Source organism: Gobio gobio (assembly GCF_949357685.1).
Source record: "Gobio gobio genome assembly, chromosome: 4".
NCBI lineage: Eukaryota > Metazoa > Chordata > Actinopteri > Cypriniformes > Gobionidae > Gobio > Gobio gobio.
In genome coordinates, this window is record NC_137100.1 from 10,119,243 (window position 1) to 10,141,276 (window position 22,034).

Here is a 22,034-nt window from a genome sequence, read left to right on the forward strand (position 1 = left end):
CAATAGAGGAGTGTGTGTGAACGACGTGTGTTTAAGAGCCCTTACAGTTCCTGCTCCAGCCTACAGGGGAGCTGCTGAGTATGACCTTAAACACACACACACACTTAGGTCCCCACTTGGTCATAAGTTGAAAAAAAATTACCAGAGTGTTTTTACTTAATTTTCACATGATTTAAACACACACACTTGTAGGTCCCCACTTGGTCAAAAGTAAAAAAAAATCACCAGAGTGTTTTTTTAGTGTTTTTACTTGATTTTAACATGATTTAAAGCATGACCAACAGGGGACCTGAAAAATGTCCCCTCTTGGCTCAGAGGTCCCCTGTTAGTGAGTGTGTTACGACACCAAGGTCCCCTGTTAGATAGGTAGACAAGTACACACACACACACACACACACACACACACACACACACACACACACACACACACACACACACACACACACACACACACACACACACACACACACACACACACACACACACACACACACACACACACACACACACACACACACACACACACACACACACACACACACACACACACACACACACACACACACACACACACACACACACACACACACACACACACACACACACACACACACACACACACACACACACACACACACACACACACACACACACACACACACACACACACACACACACACACACACACACACACACACACACACACACACACACACACACACACACACACACACACACACACACACACACACACACACACACACACACACACACACACACACACACACACACACACACACACACACACACACACACACACACACACACACACACACACACACACACAGTAAAGGGTCTTATTTACCTGCCAGTGGTATGTTGTCAAGACTCCACTCAACTTTAACCTCTCCTTCCTTGTCTTTTTTCTTTTTGAGGCATAATCCCACATTCATCACGTCTTTTGGTAACTTTATATCAAATGTCGGATAGAAATGTTTCCACTTCTTAACGTGATGCAATTTTTTGAACTTACAAAGGAAAAAGAGGGATAATAATTTTAGATTAATTTGCACTAGTCACAAATCAGTAAGACTCAATGTTGTAAAAACTGTTTGTTATTGCTAAATGTATGATTTGATTCTTTGAATTGACATACAGACTTTTAAAAACATTTGTCAGTTTTAAAGGAGCAGGTGGTCATTTCTCACAGATACCTTTTGACATAAACAGACATTTGCTTAAATGTTTTAGCCCAATATAAACTGTGCCTACAAATCAATTTCAAAACTAAACTCGATGAACCGGACTGAATAGAGAAGGAAAAAACATGTCTGAACACCCACAGTACTGTTTAAAAGCATCCCAGGATGCTGTAAATTTCCATCCATTTAGCCCAAAAACCGAAAAACTAATGGCTTGGTCAAAAGGAATTCTGTGTGTAAGCCTTTTCAGCATTTTGGTGAAGTTCTCTTAATTTATATATCTCATTTTAAATCTGACTCCATTAATAATTTTATCTGACTCCAATTCTAAGTGACTCCATAAAGTGTGCTACATTTAGAGTTTATCAGCTGATTTTACGATTAGTTGCGATTTAATTTAGATCGTTGATTTTCTTTGTATCTTCCTAGTTTTCATATTCGTTCATCGAGAGGCCCAATATCTCAGAGAGACAGACGCGTCCGGTTCGCGCGCTCACGGGCACAAAATGATTACTTCTGTAATTAGTCAGAGGATGCAGAGTGAATATTTTACCTTTAAGTGGTTGCACATGCTCACTCAACAAAAAGTGTAATTTTAGTAATATTCACGGACTACAATTTGCCAATCCAGCGATAGTCAGGAATCGGAATATCGCGCACGCTGCGCCCCATGCTTCAGTCGTGGCGTCATCGGTGTGATCTATCATAACCCTAGATTTTGCGGTAATAAAGGAGTATACATCGATCCATACTAGAATAATGATTTCAGAATCATACAAGATAAATCAAGATTAACATTTATTTTGGCCAGACAGGAACAGTAAATAAGTAAACAAGAATCCATGGTACACAACTGATCAGCGTAAAAACATAAAACACAATTGCAAAGCAATATGAAAATAATTTAAAAGAGTCATCATGTCTGGAACACTACATGCAGTTTGCACCACACGGGGGGTTCTGACTACAGAATATTCCCCCTGAGAGTTAGATTATCCAGCCTTAAATACTTCAACTAGAACAAAAGGGTTGTAAATATTTGCAACACCCCCACCTGGTTTTGGGGGAGTGGATCAGATATCTTTGAAGAAATTCCTCAAAAGGAGGACTGAATTCTCATTAGTTTTCCAATCTTTCTAATACTACCAGTGACTGCAGTGAAACTGAGACCATTTTACCATTCGCACTGAGACCTTTAAAAAGACACCAAACATGAAAGGGATAAAACAATAGATTCACAAGATACATGTTACAAAGGACCCTTTATTAAGCACTGGAAGTAATAGATTTATATTAGAAGGTTCTATTACAGTGAGTTATTCAATGACTATGGACCGTTAATGCCCCCTTGTGGAATAACAGTGTAATTCGACTGTGTTGGAAGCAGAGATGTATAAAGTACTAGAGACACATACTTGAGTAAAAGTACAAGTTCCTTATCAAAAAAGTGACTTGAGTAGAAGTTGAAGTGCTCTTTAAGCACCACACTTAAGTAGAAGTACTAAAGTATTCAAGTAGTTTATGCAAGTAGTTTATTTTACAATGTACTACTCAAGTACTGAAAGTAAAAGTACAAGTATTGTGTTATGTAGTTATTAAAGAAAGTAGTCAAAAGTTTTTATTATTTCAAATGATTAAGCTAAAGGACAATCACAATGTTGGTAGGTAATTTTTCTACATATTGTCATATAAATTACCTGAAAATACTGTAGTTCGTTAAGATGAAATCTTACTATAACCACTCTTACTAAAAAAAAAATGGGGTAAGCACACTTATATTCTCATTTCAAGAGATGTTCTGAGTAAATGATTTGTTTGTAACACTTTACAATATGGTTTGATTTGTTAACATTACATTAGTTAATATATACCATTAGTTAATATATTAATTAGACTAATAACTAGCATGAACTAACCATGATCAATACATGTGTTACTGTATTTATTAATCTTTGTAAATCTTAGTTAATAAAAATACAGCTGTTCATTGTTTGTATATGTTACTTCACAGTGCACATTAACTATGTAAACAAATAGAGAGCAATTTGAGCGCAAGACGCTCGAGACAGTGAATGCGTGCTCGCGGGGCTCTCTCGCGCGCTCTCTCTCTCGCGCTCTGTCTCTCTCTCTCTCTCTCGCACACTCGCGCGCGCGCTCTCTCTCTCTTGCGGCCGCGGCGAGTATAAACAAGGCTTCATGCGCGGTAATGTGGGTTTGGAATGGAATGATTCGTAACATCGTAACAACGAGTAACGATGCAGCACATTAAAAAAATATCGGAGTAAAAGTATTAAACTCATCGAAAATATGTACTGAATTAAAAGTGGAAGTAGGAGAAAAAAATAATACTCTAGTAAAGTACAGATACTGCCTTTTAGTACTTAAGTACAATAGTGAAGTAGTTCTACTTCGTTACTATACATCTCTGGTTGGAAGTGCGTCATTCAGTTGTTATGATCTCCGTAGAGTGTGGACTGCGAAACGCACGAGAGTTGCCTCATGTCATAAAAGTGGTGCTATTAATCGTGTGCGTGCATCTAAAAGTAAGTTTCTATGTTTAGTGAGTTTATTTCTCTTGTTCTTTATGGAATATCACCATAATCCTGTTTGTTACATTCAATAGGACTAATTTTGCATACGGCCGATCAACCTGCCTATATTATCATACTGCATGCATATAACGACATTTCTACATTTTTTCTTTGTTTATATCAAGCGTAAGTGTAATTGCCTCTTCATTGTGTATATTTATATAATTTGTTGTAATTATCGTATACGCTAGAAAATGCTAGTCATTCTGTTATGCACGCGCTGTCTATGTGACGTCATTGACGCTACGGCCGCGGGTTCGATCGGGTCTGACCAAGGTTAAGATAAGATGACAAAGTGAATAATATTACTTCTGGATATGCTCTAATGTCTTCCTAAGTATTTAAATTGTTTATCTTTGTTATTGAGTATTGTTTGTTATGCTATTATTTTTATTAATGTTAAGTATTGATATATTGGTTTCTATTTGTGTTATAGAACCACACACACACATGCACCCAATAAATCCTCAACAAACCCGATAAGCATCTTCATTGCGTCCTGACCAGACGTACCACAGTGATTCATTTAACCCGATCCACATTGGTTGCTACAAAACAATACATCACTGGTATATCTGCATTTGGTGACTTGAAACCAGGGCAAGGGGAGGGCAAAATGGGGAGGGGGGAGGAACGTTTGTCAGGGTGTTGTCACACAGTTTCTGTGAGATCTTTCTCTCAAGATTAGTGACTTTTATTGTTCAATTGCTGAGGTGTGTATCTCAGCTTTTGTCTTAGCACCAAAACTGATCCTTACAATGCACCTTGTGAAGTTGAGTGAGAAAAGCAGAGTGTGCAGAACTGGGATCTTTACTATGTGAAAGTCTGTACAAGATAGTAGGCCTAATAATAAAGAATCAGTAAGTGAAACTAAACTTTTACTGGTAGTGTATAAGTGACATTGATAAGCCAAAATTAAAGTAAAACAAACGGACAAATGTTTGCTTTTATGTATTTGCGAGCTTGAAATGGGAATCTCTTTCAGTGAGAATGAGAAGTTTAAAGCTTGCAGGCTCCCGTACATCGACTGCCTGCAGCATCTTCTGGGATTTTTAAAGTGCTCCTATTATGGATTTTGAAAAAAAAATCTTTCATGTAGTGTAACAGTTCTAAGTGAATGAAAACATCCTGCAAAGTTTTAAATCTGAAAGTGCAGCGTATATAAAGTTATTGTCTCTCAAAAGTAAGAGTCGACTCTGAGTCAATTAAACAAATAGATATTTGAACGAGTCGCAAGCTGTTTCGTTGCGATGTCAGTGATGAAGATTTGTTTTGCAAACTTTAATGTTACATCAGTCATTCACGTAAGTGCTCAGCTCGGCCATATGTGCACCGCAATAAATTAGAAACACACACACACACACACGGGTTTGTTGATGGACGCACTTGTTAATGCTGATGGTGAGGAATTACAGTTGAAACATCTCATAATGTACCTCAAACTGACTAGCGTTTATCACTGAGAAACGTCCTGCTCAAGGTTTCGGGTTGAATAAATAGTTATTCCATTTTGTTATCATCGATTCGGACTCGCACTGGGATTGGTGTAAAATCGACGTCATTGATACTGTGTTTAGTGTGTAGAGTTGCTGAGCTTTATGAAGCCTCCGGACGGAGCTGGAGTTGAGTTATTCCTGGACTTCCTGCTTCGCTACGGTTCGGACGCTCTTGCTTACTGCTCCGCGCTTTGCTCTATCGCTTCTATATTTTACAACTTCAGCAAATCAGCACATTGCTCAAACGACAAAGCTTGACTCCAATGATAAAATTAGAAACTCTGGTGACTGAATTCCTAAACAAAAAGCGGAATATTTCAACCGACCAGCCTCCCACTGCCTCCAGCTTACATTCCGGAGAAGGGAAAACACAGCTGCCTACATTCAAAAGGATAAGAAAATGCCTCTTCTAGAATCTACTTGCTGCACAAACTGCCACAGACTTTTACAAAGGATTGCAGTTCTTGAAACAAAGTTATTTGCGGAACCATCCAACCAGACGAATCACACAGCAGAGCTTCATCATGATCGCCCTCTGCACACTGCCGGTGAGTCCCATAAATGTAGTGCTACTCAACATGTAGAGAAACAAGTAACTGATCAACACACTAATCAATGGAACAAACAGGGAGCAAGACCCAAAGGCACTTGAGACATCAGATTGTCACGAGCATCACATATTGCCGCAGTAGCATGCTCTACCCCAGACACAAGGATTGCAAACACTAGTTTTCTACCACCAAATATACATCTTGAAAACAGATTTGAAGTGCTAATGAATGTGGGTGAGGAATCCCCAAATGTGATGAATATGACCGAACACAGATTGAATCAGCCCGCAGCTAACACTGATGCTAACAGGCGCTCAAGGTTGAGCAGACAGCGGCCCTCAGCTCAGAGCGCAGCCGAGCCCAGGATTCTCATAGTGGGGGACTCAACAATCAGAAACATTAGCAGCAGGGATACAACTACATGCTGCCTTCCACAAGCAACAGTCTCTGATGTAAACAGGGAACTTAAGAACATTCTGATGAAACATAAGACTGCAAATCGACTTATCATTCATGTGGGAAAGAACGATATTCAGAGAGAGGAGTCAGAACTTCTAAAGAGGGATTTTAATGAACTTTTTGAAACACTTAGAAAACTGAAAGTTCAGCCGTTCATCAGTGGACCACTTCCAGCAAGAGGAACAAATAGGTTCTCACGGCTACTTGGGCTTAATACATGGCTGCAAAAAACCTGCAACATGAAGGGAGTGAACTTTATCGACAACTTTAATCTCTTCTGGAGTCAGAGACAACTGTTTACATCAAATGGCCTCCACCCAAACAAACTCGGTGCAAGAGTGCTAAAGGACAATATTTATTTTTCCCTTCATCATCCTTCAGCTGTGTGTGCTAACCCACTCAACCTGGATAGCACACACACACCAGTAAAGTACGATCACAGGACTTCATTTCAGCATCTGAATGGACATGCGGTTGATACACCCCACAAGGACAATGATAACACCACGCAGCCACAACAACCACTTCTCATGGACACACTCCCAGCTGAACCCCGCCCTCAGAGCTCACCACAGATAGACTGTGATGGATTAGAACAGCTCGAAGTGACACAGATCGAGCCACTAAACAGTAACATCTCAGCCCATACTGTGGAGTCTGTGGAGGCACTGGTAAAAATGGGGACCATCAGGAGTGACACTGGTGAACTTTTAAAACTTATATGTAATATAAGCAATAGGCTGGAAGAAAAGTCAATCCTTGAACCGGACGATAACATATTGCAGTTTCCGGTAACACCAGAGAAACAGCCCCCCTCACCAGACATGTTATCCCGCTCTACAGCATCCCCGCCTCTGAGCTTCACAGAGAAAATGGATTTTGTTTATACTGGAAACAGACAATCATACTCGATCACTGCGAGCCCCCAGATATCAACCAAAGAGCGTCGAGCCCCACAACCACCAAAGACTGTGGGCCCAGCTCGCTCTGCCCCTCCTCCTGTGAGATTTCTTCGGTCACAACGCCAGGGCACACACCCTCCTCCATCTGCACCAAAAGCAACTGATACCAGCTCTCAGTGACGTGTTCTGGGTCCTCGCAACGTCAACAGCAATCTTATCAAATGTTTACAAAACATGCGTGAATCCAGTGTGCCTCTATCTTTCTCTATTTCTGTTCTGTTACGTGATAGAAAGTCCAAGGCTTTCTCAGGCCGTATGGCAAACCCATCTAATCTGCTGCCTGTTAATTGTCAAACTAAGATTACTATGGGGGAAAAAATTAAAATTAATACTGTTAAGTTAGCACTCTTAAACATCCGTTCACTTAAAAACAAATCATTTCTAGTCAACGACTTAATATCCACAAACAACCTAGATTTTTTGCTGCTAAATGAAACGTGGCTAGAAGACAGCTGCAGTGCAACAGTCCTCAATGAAACAGCCCCTCCTAACTTTACTTTTATGAGTGTCTGCAGACCAGTCAGAAGGGGCGGGGGGGTCGCAGCACTATTTAAAGATGTCTATCAATGTAAGCAAGTATCATTTGGTGACTATTTGTCTCTAGAATATCTGGGCATTGTGCTAAAAGGTGCTCCACGCATCCTGCTTATCATTATTTATAGGCCTCCGAAATATTCTCCGGCCTTTATTGATGACTTTACAGAGCTGTTATCAGCAATCTCATCTGAGTATGACTGTTTTACTATTGCTGGGGATTTTAACATTCACATTGACAATGCTGAATCCAGTACAACAAAAGATCTCATGACTGTTCTTAACACTTTTGATTTGACACAACATGTTCACGGACCCACACATGATCGTGGACACACTCTAGATTTACTTATCAGTAAGGGGCTAAACATTTCATCAATAGTTATTAAGGATGTGGCAATGTCTGATCATTTCTGTATTTTCTTTGATATATCAATCTCTCCTGCCATTGAAACCAGATCTGTCTCTATCAAAAAGAGATGCTTAAATGAGAACACTAGTGTGCTGTTTATGAAGGCTATATCTCTAACACCAAGCATATCTGCAGACTCTGTTGATTTTCTCCTTGACTCTTTTAACTCAAAAGTTAAGGGTGTAATTGATGATATTGCTCCTGTAAAAGCCAGGAAAAAGAGTGGCAAACAAAAAGCACCTTGGAGAAACTCAACAGAAGTGCAATTAATGAAAAGACAATGCAGGAAATCGGAACGCATGTGGCGAAAGACAAAACTTGTAGTCCATTATAAGATCTATAAAGACAGTCTTCGTGCTTTCAATGTGGAACTAGGCAAAGCTAGACAGACCTTCTTTTCAAATATTATAAACAGAAACATAAACAACACGCGCACTCTTTTTGCTACTGTAGAGAGACTAACAAACCCCCCGAGTCACATTCCCAGTGAAATGCTCTCAGACAGCAAATGCAGTGAGTTTGCTTCCTTCTTCTCCGAGAAAATCATTAATATCAGAAATGCGATCAGCACATCGTTTAGTTGCTCTGAGGTGAATCAGATCAGACCACAGCCTCAGAAAGTTACTATGACTGATTTCGAAGCAATTGATGGTAAAATTTTAGAAGAAACAGTACAGCACCTTAAAACATCAACCTGCGCCCTTGACACACTCCCCACTTCTTTTTTCAAAAGTGTGTTTAACTGTTTAGAAGCAGATCTCCTAGAAGTGGTAAACGCCTCACTTCTTTCTGGGACTTTTCCAAACTCCCTTAAAACCGCAGTAGTTAAGCCTCTCCTGAAAAAGAGAAATCTGGATAACTCCATATTGAGCAACTACAGACCAATCTCAAATCTCCCCTTCATAGGCAAGATCATTGAAAAAGTTGTTTTCAGTCAGCTGAACAAATTCTTAAGCTCAAACGGATACTTTGACAATTTTCAATCTGGTTTCCGACCGCATCACAGCACAGAGACGGCGCTCATAAAGATTATAAATGATATTCGCCTCAATACAGATACAGGCAAAACATCAATTCTGGTACTACTGGACCTCAGTGCTGCATTCGACACTGTTGACCACAAAATACTTCTTGACAGGCTAGAAAATTGGGTTGGGCTTTCTGGAATGGTCCTCAAATGGTTCAGGTCATACTTAGAAGGGAGAGGTTATTATGTGAGTATAGGTGACCATAAGTCTGAGTGGACATCCATGACATGCGGAGTCCCACAAGGGTCAATTCTTGCACCACTCCTATTCAACCTGTACATGCTGCCACTCAGCCAAATAATGAAAAATAACAAAATGGCTTACCACAGCTATGCTGACGACACCCAGATCTACTTAGCCCTATCACCTAATGACTACAGCCCCATTGACTCTCTATGTAAATGCATTGATGAAGTTAACAGTTGGATGTGCCAAAACTTTCTTCAGTTAAACAAAGACAAAACTGAAATTACTACATTTGGAAACAAAGATGAAATTCTGAAGGTGAACGCATATCTTGAGGCTAAAGGCCTGAAATCAAAAAATCAAGTCAGGAATCTTGGTGTGATTTTGGAGTCAGACCTGAGTTTCAATAGTCATGTCAAAGCAATAACTAAATCCGCTTACTATCATCTCAAAAATATATCAAGAATTAGATGCTTTGTTTCCAGGCAAGACTTAGAGAAACTCGTTCATGCTTTTATTACCAGTAGGGTGGACTATTGTAATGGTCTTCTCACCGGCCTTCCCAAAAAGACCATTAGACAGCTGCAGCTCATACAGAACGCTGCTGCCAGGATCCTGAGCCGAACCAGAAAATATGACCATATCACACCAGTCCTCAGATCTTTACACTGGCTTCCAGTTACATTTAGGATCGATTTTAAAGTGCTATTACTTGTATATAAATCACTCAATGACCTAGGACCTCAATACATTGCAGATATGCTGATTAAATACAAACCCAACAGATCACTCAGATCATAAGGATCAAGTCAATTAGAAATACCAAGGGTTCACTCAAAGCAAGGAGAGTCTGCTTTTAGCTATTATGCCAGCCGTAGCTGGAACCAGCTTCCTGAACAGATCAGATGTGCTCCAACAGTAGCCACTTTCAAATCCAGACTCAAAACACATCTGTTTAGCTGTGCATTTACTGAATGAGCTGTGCCACTGTACGTGCTTTGTCCGAACTGCTTGCATTTTAATTTATATGCTTAAATTTAACCCTGTTTTTATTTTTATTTTTAATTATACTCTTTATTTTTATCTTTCAATATTTTCTTTATTTTTTATTTCTTTAAATTCCTATTATAACTGTAATATTTTTATTTCATTTCTGTGTAAAGCACTTTGAATTGCCACTGTGTATGAAATGTGCTATACAAATAAACTTGCCTTGCCTTGCCTTATGGTAATGGCCGTTTGTTTCTGAAATATGCGCGGTAGACCATTCACAACAGACTGGACCATCTGACCAATCAGAGCAGAGTAGGCTCGTGAAAAAGAGGGATTTAGAGAGACTGATTCATCCGTCGAATGATTCGAGTCGTTTGAGAATCATTGAACATTGTGGTGATGATGTACAATGTATATTATGAGAAAATTAAACAGTTTTTTTAACCTTTGATGCATATAAACTTGTTGTTGGAGACCGCCAAAACTAAATTAGGAAACTTTAAAGTAGCATAATTGGGGCACTTTAACAGTTCGATTCTCTCAAGTCTGCATTTGATGCATAAGTACTAAGTACTAGTATAAGTACTAGCCAGTACAAGTACTAATCACTATCATTCTGGTTCGATTATAAGTGCAGACTGGTGAAGTTATTTTCTCTGATAAAGTCCCCTTTCGACTGTCTGGAGATTGTCTGGAGAAGAAAAGGTGAATACTACCATTAGTCCTATATCGTGTCAACAGGGAAGCTTCCTGAGACCATCCAGTGTAAATTTGCTTTTCATCCAAGGGAGTGGGCTCTCTCAAGTCTGCCCAAAAACACTTCCTTGAATAAAGAACGGTATCAAAACCTCCAGCCAAAACAACTTATCCCAACAACCTGAGAGCAATTTGGTGATTCTCTGTTCATTTTCCAGCATGATGGAGCACCATGTCACAAGGCATGGTAATGGCAATAATAATATAATGAAGTGGCTCGGAGATCATTACATTGAAATTTTGGATCCGTGGCCAGGCAACTCCCTGGATCTTAATCCCATAGAGAACCTGTGGTCAGTCCTCAAAAGGAGAAGTCCACAAATTGTGATAAATGCTGATTACTAACAAGGCAAGAATGTATCGCCATCAGTCAGGATTTGGCCCAGAAGCTGATATCCAGCATGCCAGAGAGCAAATTGCAGAGGTTATGAAGAAGGTTCAACAATACTGACTCTTTGAATATATTGAATGTTTTTTGCCAGTAAAAAAAAGAAAAGTATATATGTATATATATATATTTCAAGAACTTTATGAGAAAAAAACATAAAAGGTAGATAAACTAAATATAAACTATTTGATACATAATTCCCCAATGATTCCTAAATTAAAAAATGTTCAAATAAGAGAAATCTTGTATCAGTTAAAATCTTTGTCATATTGACTAAGCCTTGTTCTTATTCTAAACCATACTGACCGGTGTTTGTATCATTGGCCTCTCTGAAAGTTCATGTTCCTCAACAGGATCACAGGACATGCTGTACTCACAATTATATGTGAGCTTGCATTCACAAGCTGTTTGGATTTGTGTAAAATCTTTTTTACATTTTCTCACCTGAAAAAAAAAAAACCCCAGGGAAAATGTGATGTAAATAAAAGTCAGTCAAAACAAGGTGAAAAATGAACACAAAAACATACTTCTTCGGGGTCCACATTGCGTGGTTGTAGAAACACATGCAGCCTATGTGATTCCTTTATGTAGAACAGCATCACTTGGCCAAATGTCTCATTCCAATCATCTGTAAACCAGTTTTGTAGTTTCGTAAGTAAAAACTTTGATGTTCCTGGGATGCTCACTGTAACATGTGTGCTTGTGATAGTCTTAGGCTTCAGAATATCAATAATCTCATTAGAGTAATGTATAACGGACATGAAGTGGTAGGCATCCTCTGAAAAAAAAAAAAAAAAAGATTTTTACAAAACAAATGGGTTTTTTTGCACTTAATTCAGTATCTCTCATAATGTTCATACGATTCAGGGTTCCCACGCGTCCTGGAAAACCTGGAAAACGAAAGACCAATTTTCCAGTCCTGGAAAACACATGGAAAATGGGAAAAAAAAGTAAAATGTCCTGGAAACGTTTGCGTTGTCCTGGAAAATAATTGTCCCTCCTTGTGGATGAACACAAACGGGTTAAACATTTTACGCATGAATGTCTGTTTTCAAGCAAGTACGCAATTTGACATCTCCGTAAGCTGGTACTTGCCCCTCTAAACTACGGACGTTGTGAGTTCTGTGGCAAATGTGCACGTGCGGTAGGCTACTCCTGTCTGACAACCAGTGTTAATTTCGTTAACGAAAATTATGATGAAAAATGTTCGTTGACGACCTTTTTTTCCCTGACTAAGACAAGACGATGAGAGACGACACCCACGTCATTAAACGATAACTGTGACTAATAACACATGCAATATCGTTGACAAAATAAGACGAGACTGAAATGTGTATAAACATTTTTTTAAACTTGAACAAAACCACTTGTTTTGCTGAATAAATGAGACAACACATTACATTCTGTTTTTACCAGATTTAAATAATGAATCCTCTCTAAACAGTTGAAGCGCGGGTGATCAGAAAACAGAGACAAGCAAGCTGGAGTTCAGTGATCTTCATTTGAGATTTTAAATTAAAGTGTCATTCAGTCGGTCTGTGTTCTGTCACGAGCCGCTTGCGCTGTTTGTGCGATTAAATCTGCGATCAAAATGCAGGCTGATACAGCAGTGTTTTTAATGTTGATCATATTATACAAGCAAGAATGCAATGTTTCCCGAATATCCACGATTTCAAACGTGACATTTTATACAACAGTTCAACAAGCTAAGGGTAACTTTTGTTAAGTGATGATGTAACGTCTACATTTAAAACAGTATTGTCAGTAGCCGATCATTGCTCTATTTTGCAACGAAAGCCACAGCAGAACTGCAGCACACAGTGGTGATTCGTGAACGAATCTGTGGCTTAGTATGAACGAATCGTGAGATTTAATGATCCGTTCATAAATACAGCCACTTGCTTCGTTACTGAATGAATGAATGACTCGTTGACTGACTCACTCACTCACTCATAAAGACAGTGACTTACCACCACCTACTGGCAATTTTAATTTAATACAACAACAATTGAACAAGTGTGTGTGTGTGTGTGTGTGTGTGTGTGTGTGTGTGTGTTTTGCGGACTGTCGACGCCATGTGGAGGGCAAAAAACATTTAAAGATTGTGGCCAGTACAGTACAAAATGTCTATATTTTGTAATCAAAAATATAGGTTTTATTGTTTTTTTTTTATAACCATTTTCTAGCCGGTGAATGGGGAAATTACTGCGTGCAAAGTAATGGAGTTACAAAAGTCTGAAAAAAAAGCTGCACAACACAAGTGGTACTCAAAATATTTTGACGAAGTTGGCAGGTCTGGTGACGCTACCAACCAATCAAATTGCACATTTCCTTAGAACCGTTCTGCTTCCCAGTGTTTTCATCTGTCTTTGTTGCTAGATTTATCGGTTTTTCATACCCAAGTAAGGATTTATTTATCCAAAGAAGGGCCAAAGCTAGCGACTTTCTGTTAAAGAGTGTTGCTGTATCGTAGTATATCGAGTGAGAGGTTTTTCTCCCTCTCTCTGTTGAGTGACAGAGGAGCAGTGGAAAGCTGTGGGCGTGTCGTCACTCATACCTTTGCATGAAATATATTTTTGGTTTTAGTGGAGCCGTAGCGAGCACGACGCCAGCTTCGAGACAGCGACGGGTAACAGGTAGTCTTACCGGGCCATGTTCCACTCAGTATTTCATACTTATTCTATTGTCCGACAGCAGAAACAAAAAACATGTAAGTAAGCAAGTAGAGGAAAGCAGGTGGCATTGTGAAAGACAACAATCTTTGCACAACTATAATACAGATATAACGGTATAGGTACAATATCACATCGGTTTCAAAATATGTCTCGATGTGATAATATCGGTATATCGCCCCGGTCTTAGTTGTGATAACTTGACTCGCACTGTAGCAGCTGGAAAAAGTCTTAAAAATGTCCTGGAAAAGTCCTGGAAAATAATTTCAAGAAAAGAGTGGGAACCCTGCGATTGCCAACTCACCAATGGAGGTCTCGCAGTGAGGTAGGCTGAGTTGAGACAGCTCACCCTGAACACATTTGATATCATACAGGGGTCCTGCTTGGTAATGGTTGGCAGGGACTGGACAGTCGATGTCCTGAAGAACAGAGCTGTACAGCACCTCCCCGTCCCCCTTCATGTTAAAACCAAGCTTTGTAATCTCACAATGGAACCAGCCTGCATGGCTGCTCTGTAACCTATTTCAAAGAAATATCAAATATTAATGCAAACTGATACACTCAATAGCTTACTTCACCTGTTTGTTAATATAGTACAGTACCTGTATTTGCTTTGCCCCTCCTGTAAGAAGACCTCAGGAGTGAACAAATCATCTTTTACATCTAGCTTCTGTGTAAAAAAAAGTGTTTTAAGTGCATTGTAATTGTATTGTCAAATTAGACACAAGTAATTATAATACTGCATTTGCAAAGAGATCATTTTAAAAGAAATGAATCAATGACTTACCCTTAAAATGTCTGAAGGGGACTGAGAATCTCCATCTGAGATTTCTGGTAATACCAGATGCATTGAATTATTTCCCCGGATCATCCTCTGTATCCTCTCAGAAAGCTCTATCCTTTCTGTAGTTGGTTCAGAGCCACAGATGTAGGTTTTGTGTCCACATTTTTCATGAAGCCACTCCAATACACTTCTCTGAGCTCCAGTGTATGTATTTATACTACAGTCTCCCTCTGTAAATACTACAATGACATGATTCCAAAATTTCTCTCCAAGAAACTCAAAATTTTCAAGAATCTCTTTGGTCTGGTCTGTGAATTGGCCATCATGCAGACAAATTGCAAGCAGAATGGCATGAGGCCCAGGAGTCAGTCTTTCCCATCGAAGAATCCTCTTGGCATTGCAAATATCAATATCAACCAAGTGCACAATCTTCTTGTTCATTGAACCTTTGAAAATCTTAAGCCTACCACTGCCAATTTCCTCATAACTTCCTCCATCAAAAATCAGGTTTAGAACAGACTTTTCTGTTTCACTGAATCTTATGAGACAAATCCTTGTCTCTCTAAGAAGACAGCTTTCACCTATTTAAGAAAAACATACATTAAAAAAATGTATATTAATTCCACATCTAGGAGATATGACCACTGACAAACAACTACATATGGTATCATAAAACATGACACTGTTAATGTAAATGCCTAAATTACAATAAATTGGTATAGAAGAGTTAAAAGAGTGAAAATGCTTTGTTTATTTGAAAACATTTCTTTTGTTTTTTGTTTGCATTAATGACTCCTAAAATGTAATAAAATTAATGAATTAATAATGAATAACTCATTAATATAGGTCGATCTTATTAAACATGTATTTTACAGTGCCTTTGTTTTCTATGGAGCTTGAATAAATTGATTTAGCAATAATAAATACTGATTCAGAACAATGTTCTTCGTGAGATCACATCTCACAATACGTGTTGTTCTGTTTCCTGTGTTTTGGTTTCCAGATAGCCTGAAGAAGTGCAACAGAGTTTGTTTCCATTAAAAATGTGTGCACATAGACCCAGCTCTTATTTCTGCCATTTTCAACCCCTTGCTGACAGATTTGACCTGGACAAAGTTTATTTTTTTTAATTTATGTAAATGGTCTTTTTGTGCCTTTATTAGACAGGACAGTGCAAATGAGACAGCAAAGCATGGGCGGAGAGAGAGGGGAATAGGATCGGCAAAGGACAACAAAAGCTTGAACAAAAAAAGTTTGAAAATCAAACTCAGGTCGCCAGATGCCAAACTGCGCTATATGTCGTCATGCTACCCACAAGGCTATTGGCACCGGTCCTGGACAAAGTTTAAAGGGGGAATGAGAAAATAGTTTTTGTAAATGTATGCAGTGTTTTTCTGAAGCAGGGATAGGCAAGTTTAGTCCTAGAGACACACTGTCCTGCAAAGTTCAGCTCCAATCCTTTAACAAAGAAAACACAGCTTTAGTAATCATGAAGACATTGATTAGCTTGTTCAGGTGTGTTTGATTAGGTTTGGAGCTAAACTCTGCAGGACAGCGGCTCTCTAGGACAGAACTTGCCTACCCCTGGTCTGAAGAAATCACTGCATACAACAAAACCTTTTTGAGGAACCAATAAATTCCGCAAAAGAGGGTGTAGTCTATGATCAGAAACAGAAACATATAAGATGGATGTAACAAGAGTTTCCATATTTTAGAATCACCAGGTCAAAGTCCTGACATAAATATCAAAATGTTGTGATGTGCCAGGACTTTCAAGAATATTTGTTTAAACCATAATTTTTTTTCAATAAATATAACACTATACACTGAGCGTGTCATCTGCAGATTTCAGTTTAGAAGTCAGTCAATTTTGGATGCCATCAACCAGTTAAACATTTTACAACAGGAAGACTGTGATCATGCACCTACTGGTAGCCAAAATTGGGAAAACATCTGCACATTTAAAAAATGTCAAAATGGTTGTCAAAATAATTAAAACATTCATATCACACTTGACAACATTCTTAATCAATAGTTTTTAGATTATAAGAATTTTAACTCCAAGATTATCTTGAAATTATGACAAAAGTATATGAAAAAATTTACATACTGTAGTACATTTTTGTACTTTTGGGGATTTTCTTTTAAGAAATTAAACTTTAAATTTTGCAGACCAGTGTATTTCAAGTAATCCAACCCCTAAATATAAAAAAGTATAAAAATGTATAAAATAAAATATTTACCGAAATCAAGCCCATTTGTTAGGGCTCTCTCATAAAACTCTTCAGCCTTGAGTTTTTCACCCTTCACTTCATGAATGAATCCTTGTATAGCACACGCCTCGCTGTCATTCGGGTTTTTCACACTTTCAATGCGATGTTTAATCACCTTCTTCAGGTTCTTCTCACACAACCAGCCTTGAACTGATTCCGGCTGCAGCCTCAGACCTTGCATGAAATGATAGATGGCCTGTTGTTCAGATCTTTTGGTGTAGAGCTGGTATTGGCCATAGAAACAATGAACTGCCGGTAGGTTTTGTTTTTCATTATTAGCTATTTTAAATGCTTCTTCAAAAAGTCTCTCAGCTTTGAAGCTGTCAAGTTGTCCGTAATGTAGTGCTAGATCTGCCATGGCAAGAACGAAAGTGGGCTTTAGGGAAATCGCCTTCTCCAGATGATCGATGCACTTTTGCAGGTATTGCTGTATTTCGTATGACTTGCCAGTTGTCCTATATTTTGTTTTGTAACACATTGCAAACTGATGGTGTATAAAGGCTGAGTTTGGGGTAGCCTGCAGGGCTTCTTTCAGGAGAGAAATGGCTTCGTCCATGTTTCCTAATTGGCGGAAAAACTTTGCTGCGTATCTTATGACATGTGGGTTTTCAGGAGACATCACCAGCGCCATAATCACCTTATCCTTTGCAGTTTCGAGCATATTTTTATAATCTCTGTTATAACGCATTCTCAGTGCTAGCAACACTAATAGTACAGCATCATCTGGATCAAGCTCTATAGCTCTGTTGAGTTGTTTTATTGTTGGCGAGTCTGAAGGGTCGGAGGTCTCATTGGTCGTGCGGAACAGGGCAATAGCATAGCCTGTATTTAAATCACTGTCATCAGGGTTCATTTCAAGGGCCTGTCTAAAGCATTCCTTTGCGGCATTGTAGTAATTGGAAGAGAATTTAAGAAAAACCCAAGCCTTTTCTCTGAGTACCTCTATAGTATGAGTGACTCCTTCAGAGAATTTCCTATGGATACTCTCTAACTGTTTCAAGTACTCTTGACATGTAGAAAAATCTTTCATATGATAGTGCCACCAGGCAAGGTCTCCATAGGTAACAATAAGAACTTGATCGCTGTCTTTGTAGTGTTCCTTTGCGAGCTGCACTGATTTCTGCAGATTTGCGAGTGCTTCCTGATGATTGCCATAGAGATACTGAACAAATCCAAAGCTGCTGTACGCTCGTGTTACTCTCGCCTCGGCAGATTCCAACTGAACCTGTTCCTCCAGACGATTCAGTAAATCACAGAGAACAAAGTCTTCTTCTTCTCTTAGAGACCAAGTAAAATGGCACTCCTGCTGAAGCAGCTTGGTTTTTAAAACACCTTCAAGACTGAAAAAGAAGGAAAGCGGAGACAAATTACTTAAATACATTTGATTTATATGAGTCATGTGCTCTAGCAGTATGTCTCAGTATACACACAGTGTGAACCATGTCACTGATTCTTGAGATAAGGGACAAAACATGTCCTACACACAAAAGCCCACTTTATGTTAAAAATAAAGAAATACATCGTAATAAAAATCTACATCGAAAGGAAATCTGGATACTTAGGACATGCATTGCTTTTATTTTTAAATCATTGTTAGTATTATTTTAAATGCATGCTCTGTACTTGGAAAATACAGGTCATTGAACCTTGTCACGCTTTTCTACTGACGAGGCAAGTTGTTGGACCCTAGTGCAGTTTAATCAAAAACATCAAAACATAAAACAAAAACTTGGCAATACTCAAAACAAAGACTTGACATGGCTAAACATAAACCTCACCTACACAGCAGGTAACAACATCAATAACAGACAAGGACACACGGCAAACATGAGGGCTTAAATACACAGACTAATGACAAGACAAGTGACACCTATGAACAGTGATTAAACAATGAACCAATGACAGAACACAACAAGATGACATGAGGGCATGGGAATCACGTGACAAAACCAGGAAGCAAGACAGTGAACATGACACTCAAACATAACATGAACATAATCAACTTAAAACATGAACAAGGAACAATGAACATGAACCAACACCAAAACACCCTGTGACAAACCTGTCCTTCGAAAGAGGTTAAAATGTAAAACTGCCAAAGAGTTTAGAAATGCAACAAATCCATAAATATACATTTAAATGAAATGCAGAGATTTGTAATATATCAATACAAAAAGTAAATCCTGAATTATATATTTTAAAAAATCCATAAAAAAGGTTTCAGGTTTTATGACTGACAGAGTTGACTTTTAAGCTGATGGAGTTGAAGTGCTCACAAAACTCTTTATATAGTGATATTATATGTGACCCTGGACCACAAAACCAGTCATAAGGGTACATTTTTGGAAATTGAGATTTATACATCATCTGAATAAATAAGCTTTCCATTGATATATGGTTTGTAAGGATAGGACAATATTTGGCTGAGATACAACTATGAAAATCTGGAATCTGAGGGAGCAAAAAAAATCTAAATATTGAGAAAATGTCTTGAAAGTTGTCCAAATGAAGTCCTTAGCAATGTATATTACTACATTTATATATTTACGGTAGGACAGAGCGGTAGCAGCAACATAATAATGCTTACCATTACATTCAACCTAACATAAGCTTCTTGTATTCTCTGAGCTACAGGAGACCCAGAATGAGGCGCACTGTACCGCTAAAAGGAGAAAAACAAATGACTGGAAGGACTGTTGCATTAAATTAAATATTAGTTTAAAAATTGGTTTGCCTAGTAGTTGTCTTAATTTGTTGTCTTGCACCGTAAAAACAAAATTGTTCAGTTTACTTAATTAAATTATGCAAACTCGTTGCCTTAATTCAATTAAACCGTTTAATTTCAACTTAATTATATTTGTGATGCAGGTAGCACCTATATAGCACCTTAGTCAAAGAACCGGTGAAGAACCGCTGAAGAACCAAAATTGGTGCTATATAGCACTAAAAAAGGTTAACCTATGATTACGAGCCAAGAACCATTTTTGGTGCCATATAGAACCTTTTTTTTTTTTTTTTTTGAGTGTAAGTGTTAGCAAAAAAATGTAAAACGATAATTATTTGACATGAAATATAGTTATGTTATACATCACTAATTCACAAATATTATATATATATATGTACAGTGAGGAAAATAATATTTGAACACCCTGCTATTTTGCAAGTTCTCCTACTTAGAAATCATGGAGGGGTCTGAAATTGTCATCGTAGGTGCTTGTCCACTGTGAGAGACATAATCTAAAAAAAAAAATCCAGAAATCCCAATGTATGATTTTTTAACTATTTATTTGTAAGATACAGCTGCAAATAAGTATTTGAACACCTGAGAAAATCAATTTTAATATTTGGTACAGTAGCCTTTGTTTGCAATTACAGAGGTCAAACGTTTCCTGTAGTTTTTCACCAGGTTTGCACACACTGCAGGAGGGATTTTAGCCCACTCCTCCACAGAGATCTTCTCTAGATCAGTCAGGTTTCTGGCCTGTCGCTGAGAAACACAGAGTTTGAGCTCCCTCCAAAGATTCTCTATTGGGTTTAGGTCTGGAGACTGGCTAGGCCACGCCAGAACCTTGATATGCTTCTTACAGAGCCAATCCTTGGTTATCCTGGCTGTGTGCTTCGGGTCATTGTCATGTTGGAAGACCCAGCCTCGACCCATCTTCAATGCTCTAACTGAGGGAAGGAGGTTGTTCTCCAAAATCTCGCAATATATGGCCCAGGTCATCCTCTCCTTAATACAGGGCAGTCGCCCTGTCCCATGTGCAGAAAAACACCCCCAAAGCATGATGCTACCACCCCCATGCTTCACAGTAGGGATGGTGTTCTTGGGATGGTACTCATCATTCTTCTTCCTCCAAACACGTCTAGTTGAATTATGACCAAAAAGTTCTATTTTGGTCTGATCTGACCACATGACTTTCTCCCATGACTCCTCTGGATTATCCAAATGGTCATTGGCAAACTTAAGACGGGCCTGGACATGTGCTGGTTTAAGCAGGGGAACCTTCCGTGCCATGCATGATTTCAAACCATGACGTCTTAGTGTATTACCAACAGTAACCTTGGAAACGGTGGTCCCAGCTCTTTTCAGGTCATTGACCAGCTCCTCCCGTGTAGTTCTGGGCTGATTTCTCACCTTTCTTAGGATCATTGAGACCCCACGAGGTGAGATCTTGCATGGAGCCCCAGTCCAAGGGAGATTGACAGTCATGTTTAGCTTCTTCCATTTTTTAATGATTGCTTCAACAGTGGACCTTTTTTCACCAAGCTGCTTGGCAATTTCCCCGTAGCCCTTTCCAGCCTTGTGGAGGTGTACAATTTTGTCTCTAGTGTCTTTGGACAGCTCTTTGGTCTTGGCCATGTTAGTAGTTGGATTCTTACTGATTGTATGGGGTGGACAGGTGTCTTCTAATTTAGGATAACAAATGGAGTGGAGGTGGACATTTTAAAGGCAGACTAACAGGTCTTTGAGGGTCAGAATTCTAGCTGATAGACAGGTGTTCAAATTATTTGCAGCTGTATCATACAAATAAATAGTTTAAAAATCATATATTGTGATTTCTGGATTTTTTTTTTGATTATGTCTCTCACAGTGGACATGCATTGCACCTACGATGACAATTTCAGACCCCTCCATGATTTCCAAGTGGGAGAACTTGCAAAATAGCAGGGTGTTCAAATGCTTATTTTCCTCACTGTATATATATATATATTGTATTAAAGGCTCATTCAGTTGGGACTTTTATTA

The 22,034-nt window shown here is 38.8% G+C and overlaps 1 protein-coding gene across 2 annotated transcripts in view; it reads right to left on the reverse strand.

Moving 5' to 3' along the window:
* Window positions 1-22,034, reverse strand: part of LOC307126006 (interferon-induced protein with tetratricopeptide repeats 1B-like) — a 57,181-nt gene that overhangs the window by 18,058 nt on the left and 17,089 nt on the right. The window contains exons 2-8 of one of the 2 annotated variants that reach the window (XM_079816325.1): window positions 17,258-18,627; window positions 15,018-15,595; window positions 14,833-14,900; window positions 14,535-14,749; window positions 12,086-12,336; window positions 11,865-12,002; window positions 866-1,028 (exon numbers count right to left, since the gene is read on the reverse strand). In XM_079816325.1, the coding sequence (XP_079672451.1) occupies window positions 866-1,028; window positions 11,865-12,002; window positions 12,086-12,336; window positions 14,535-14,749; window positions 14,833-14,900; window positions 15,018-15,595; window positions 17,258-18,627 (2,783 nt within the window). The remainder of the gene's footprint in view (window positions 1-865; window positions 1,029-11,864; window positions 12,003-12,085; window positions 12,337-14,534; window positions 14,750-14,832; window positions 14,901-15,017; window positions 15,596-17,257; window positions 18,628-22,034) is intronic. The other variant, XM_079816326.1, reaches the window with a different exon arrangement.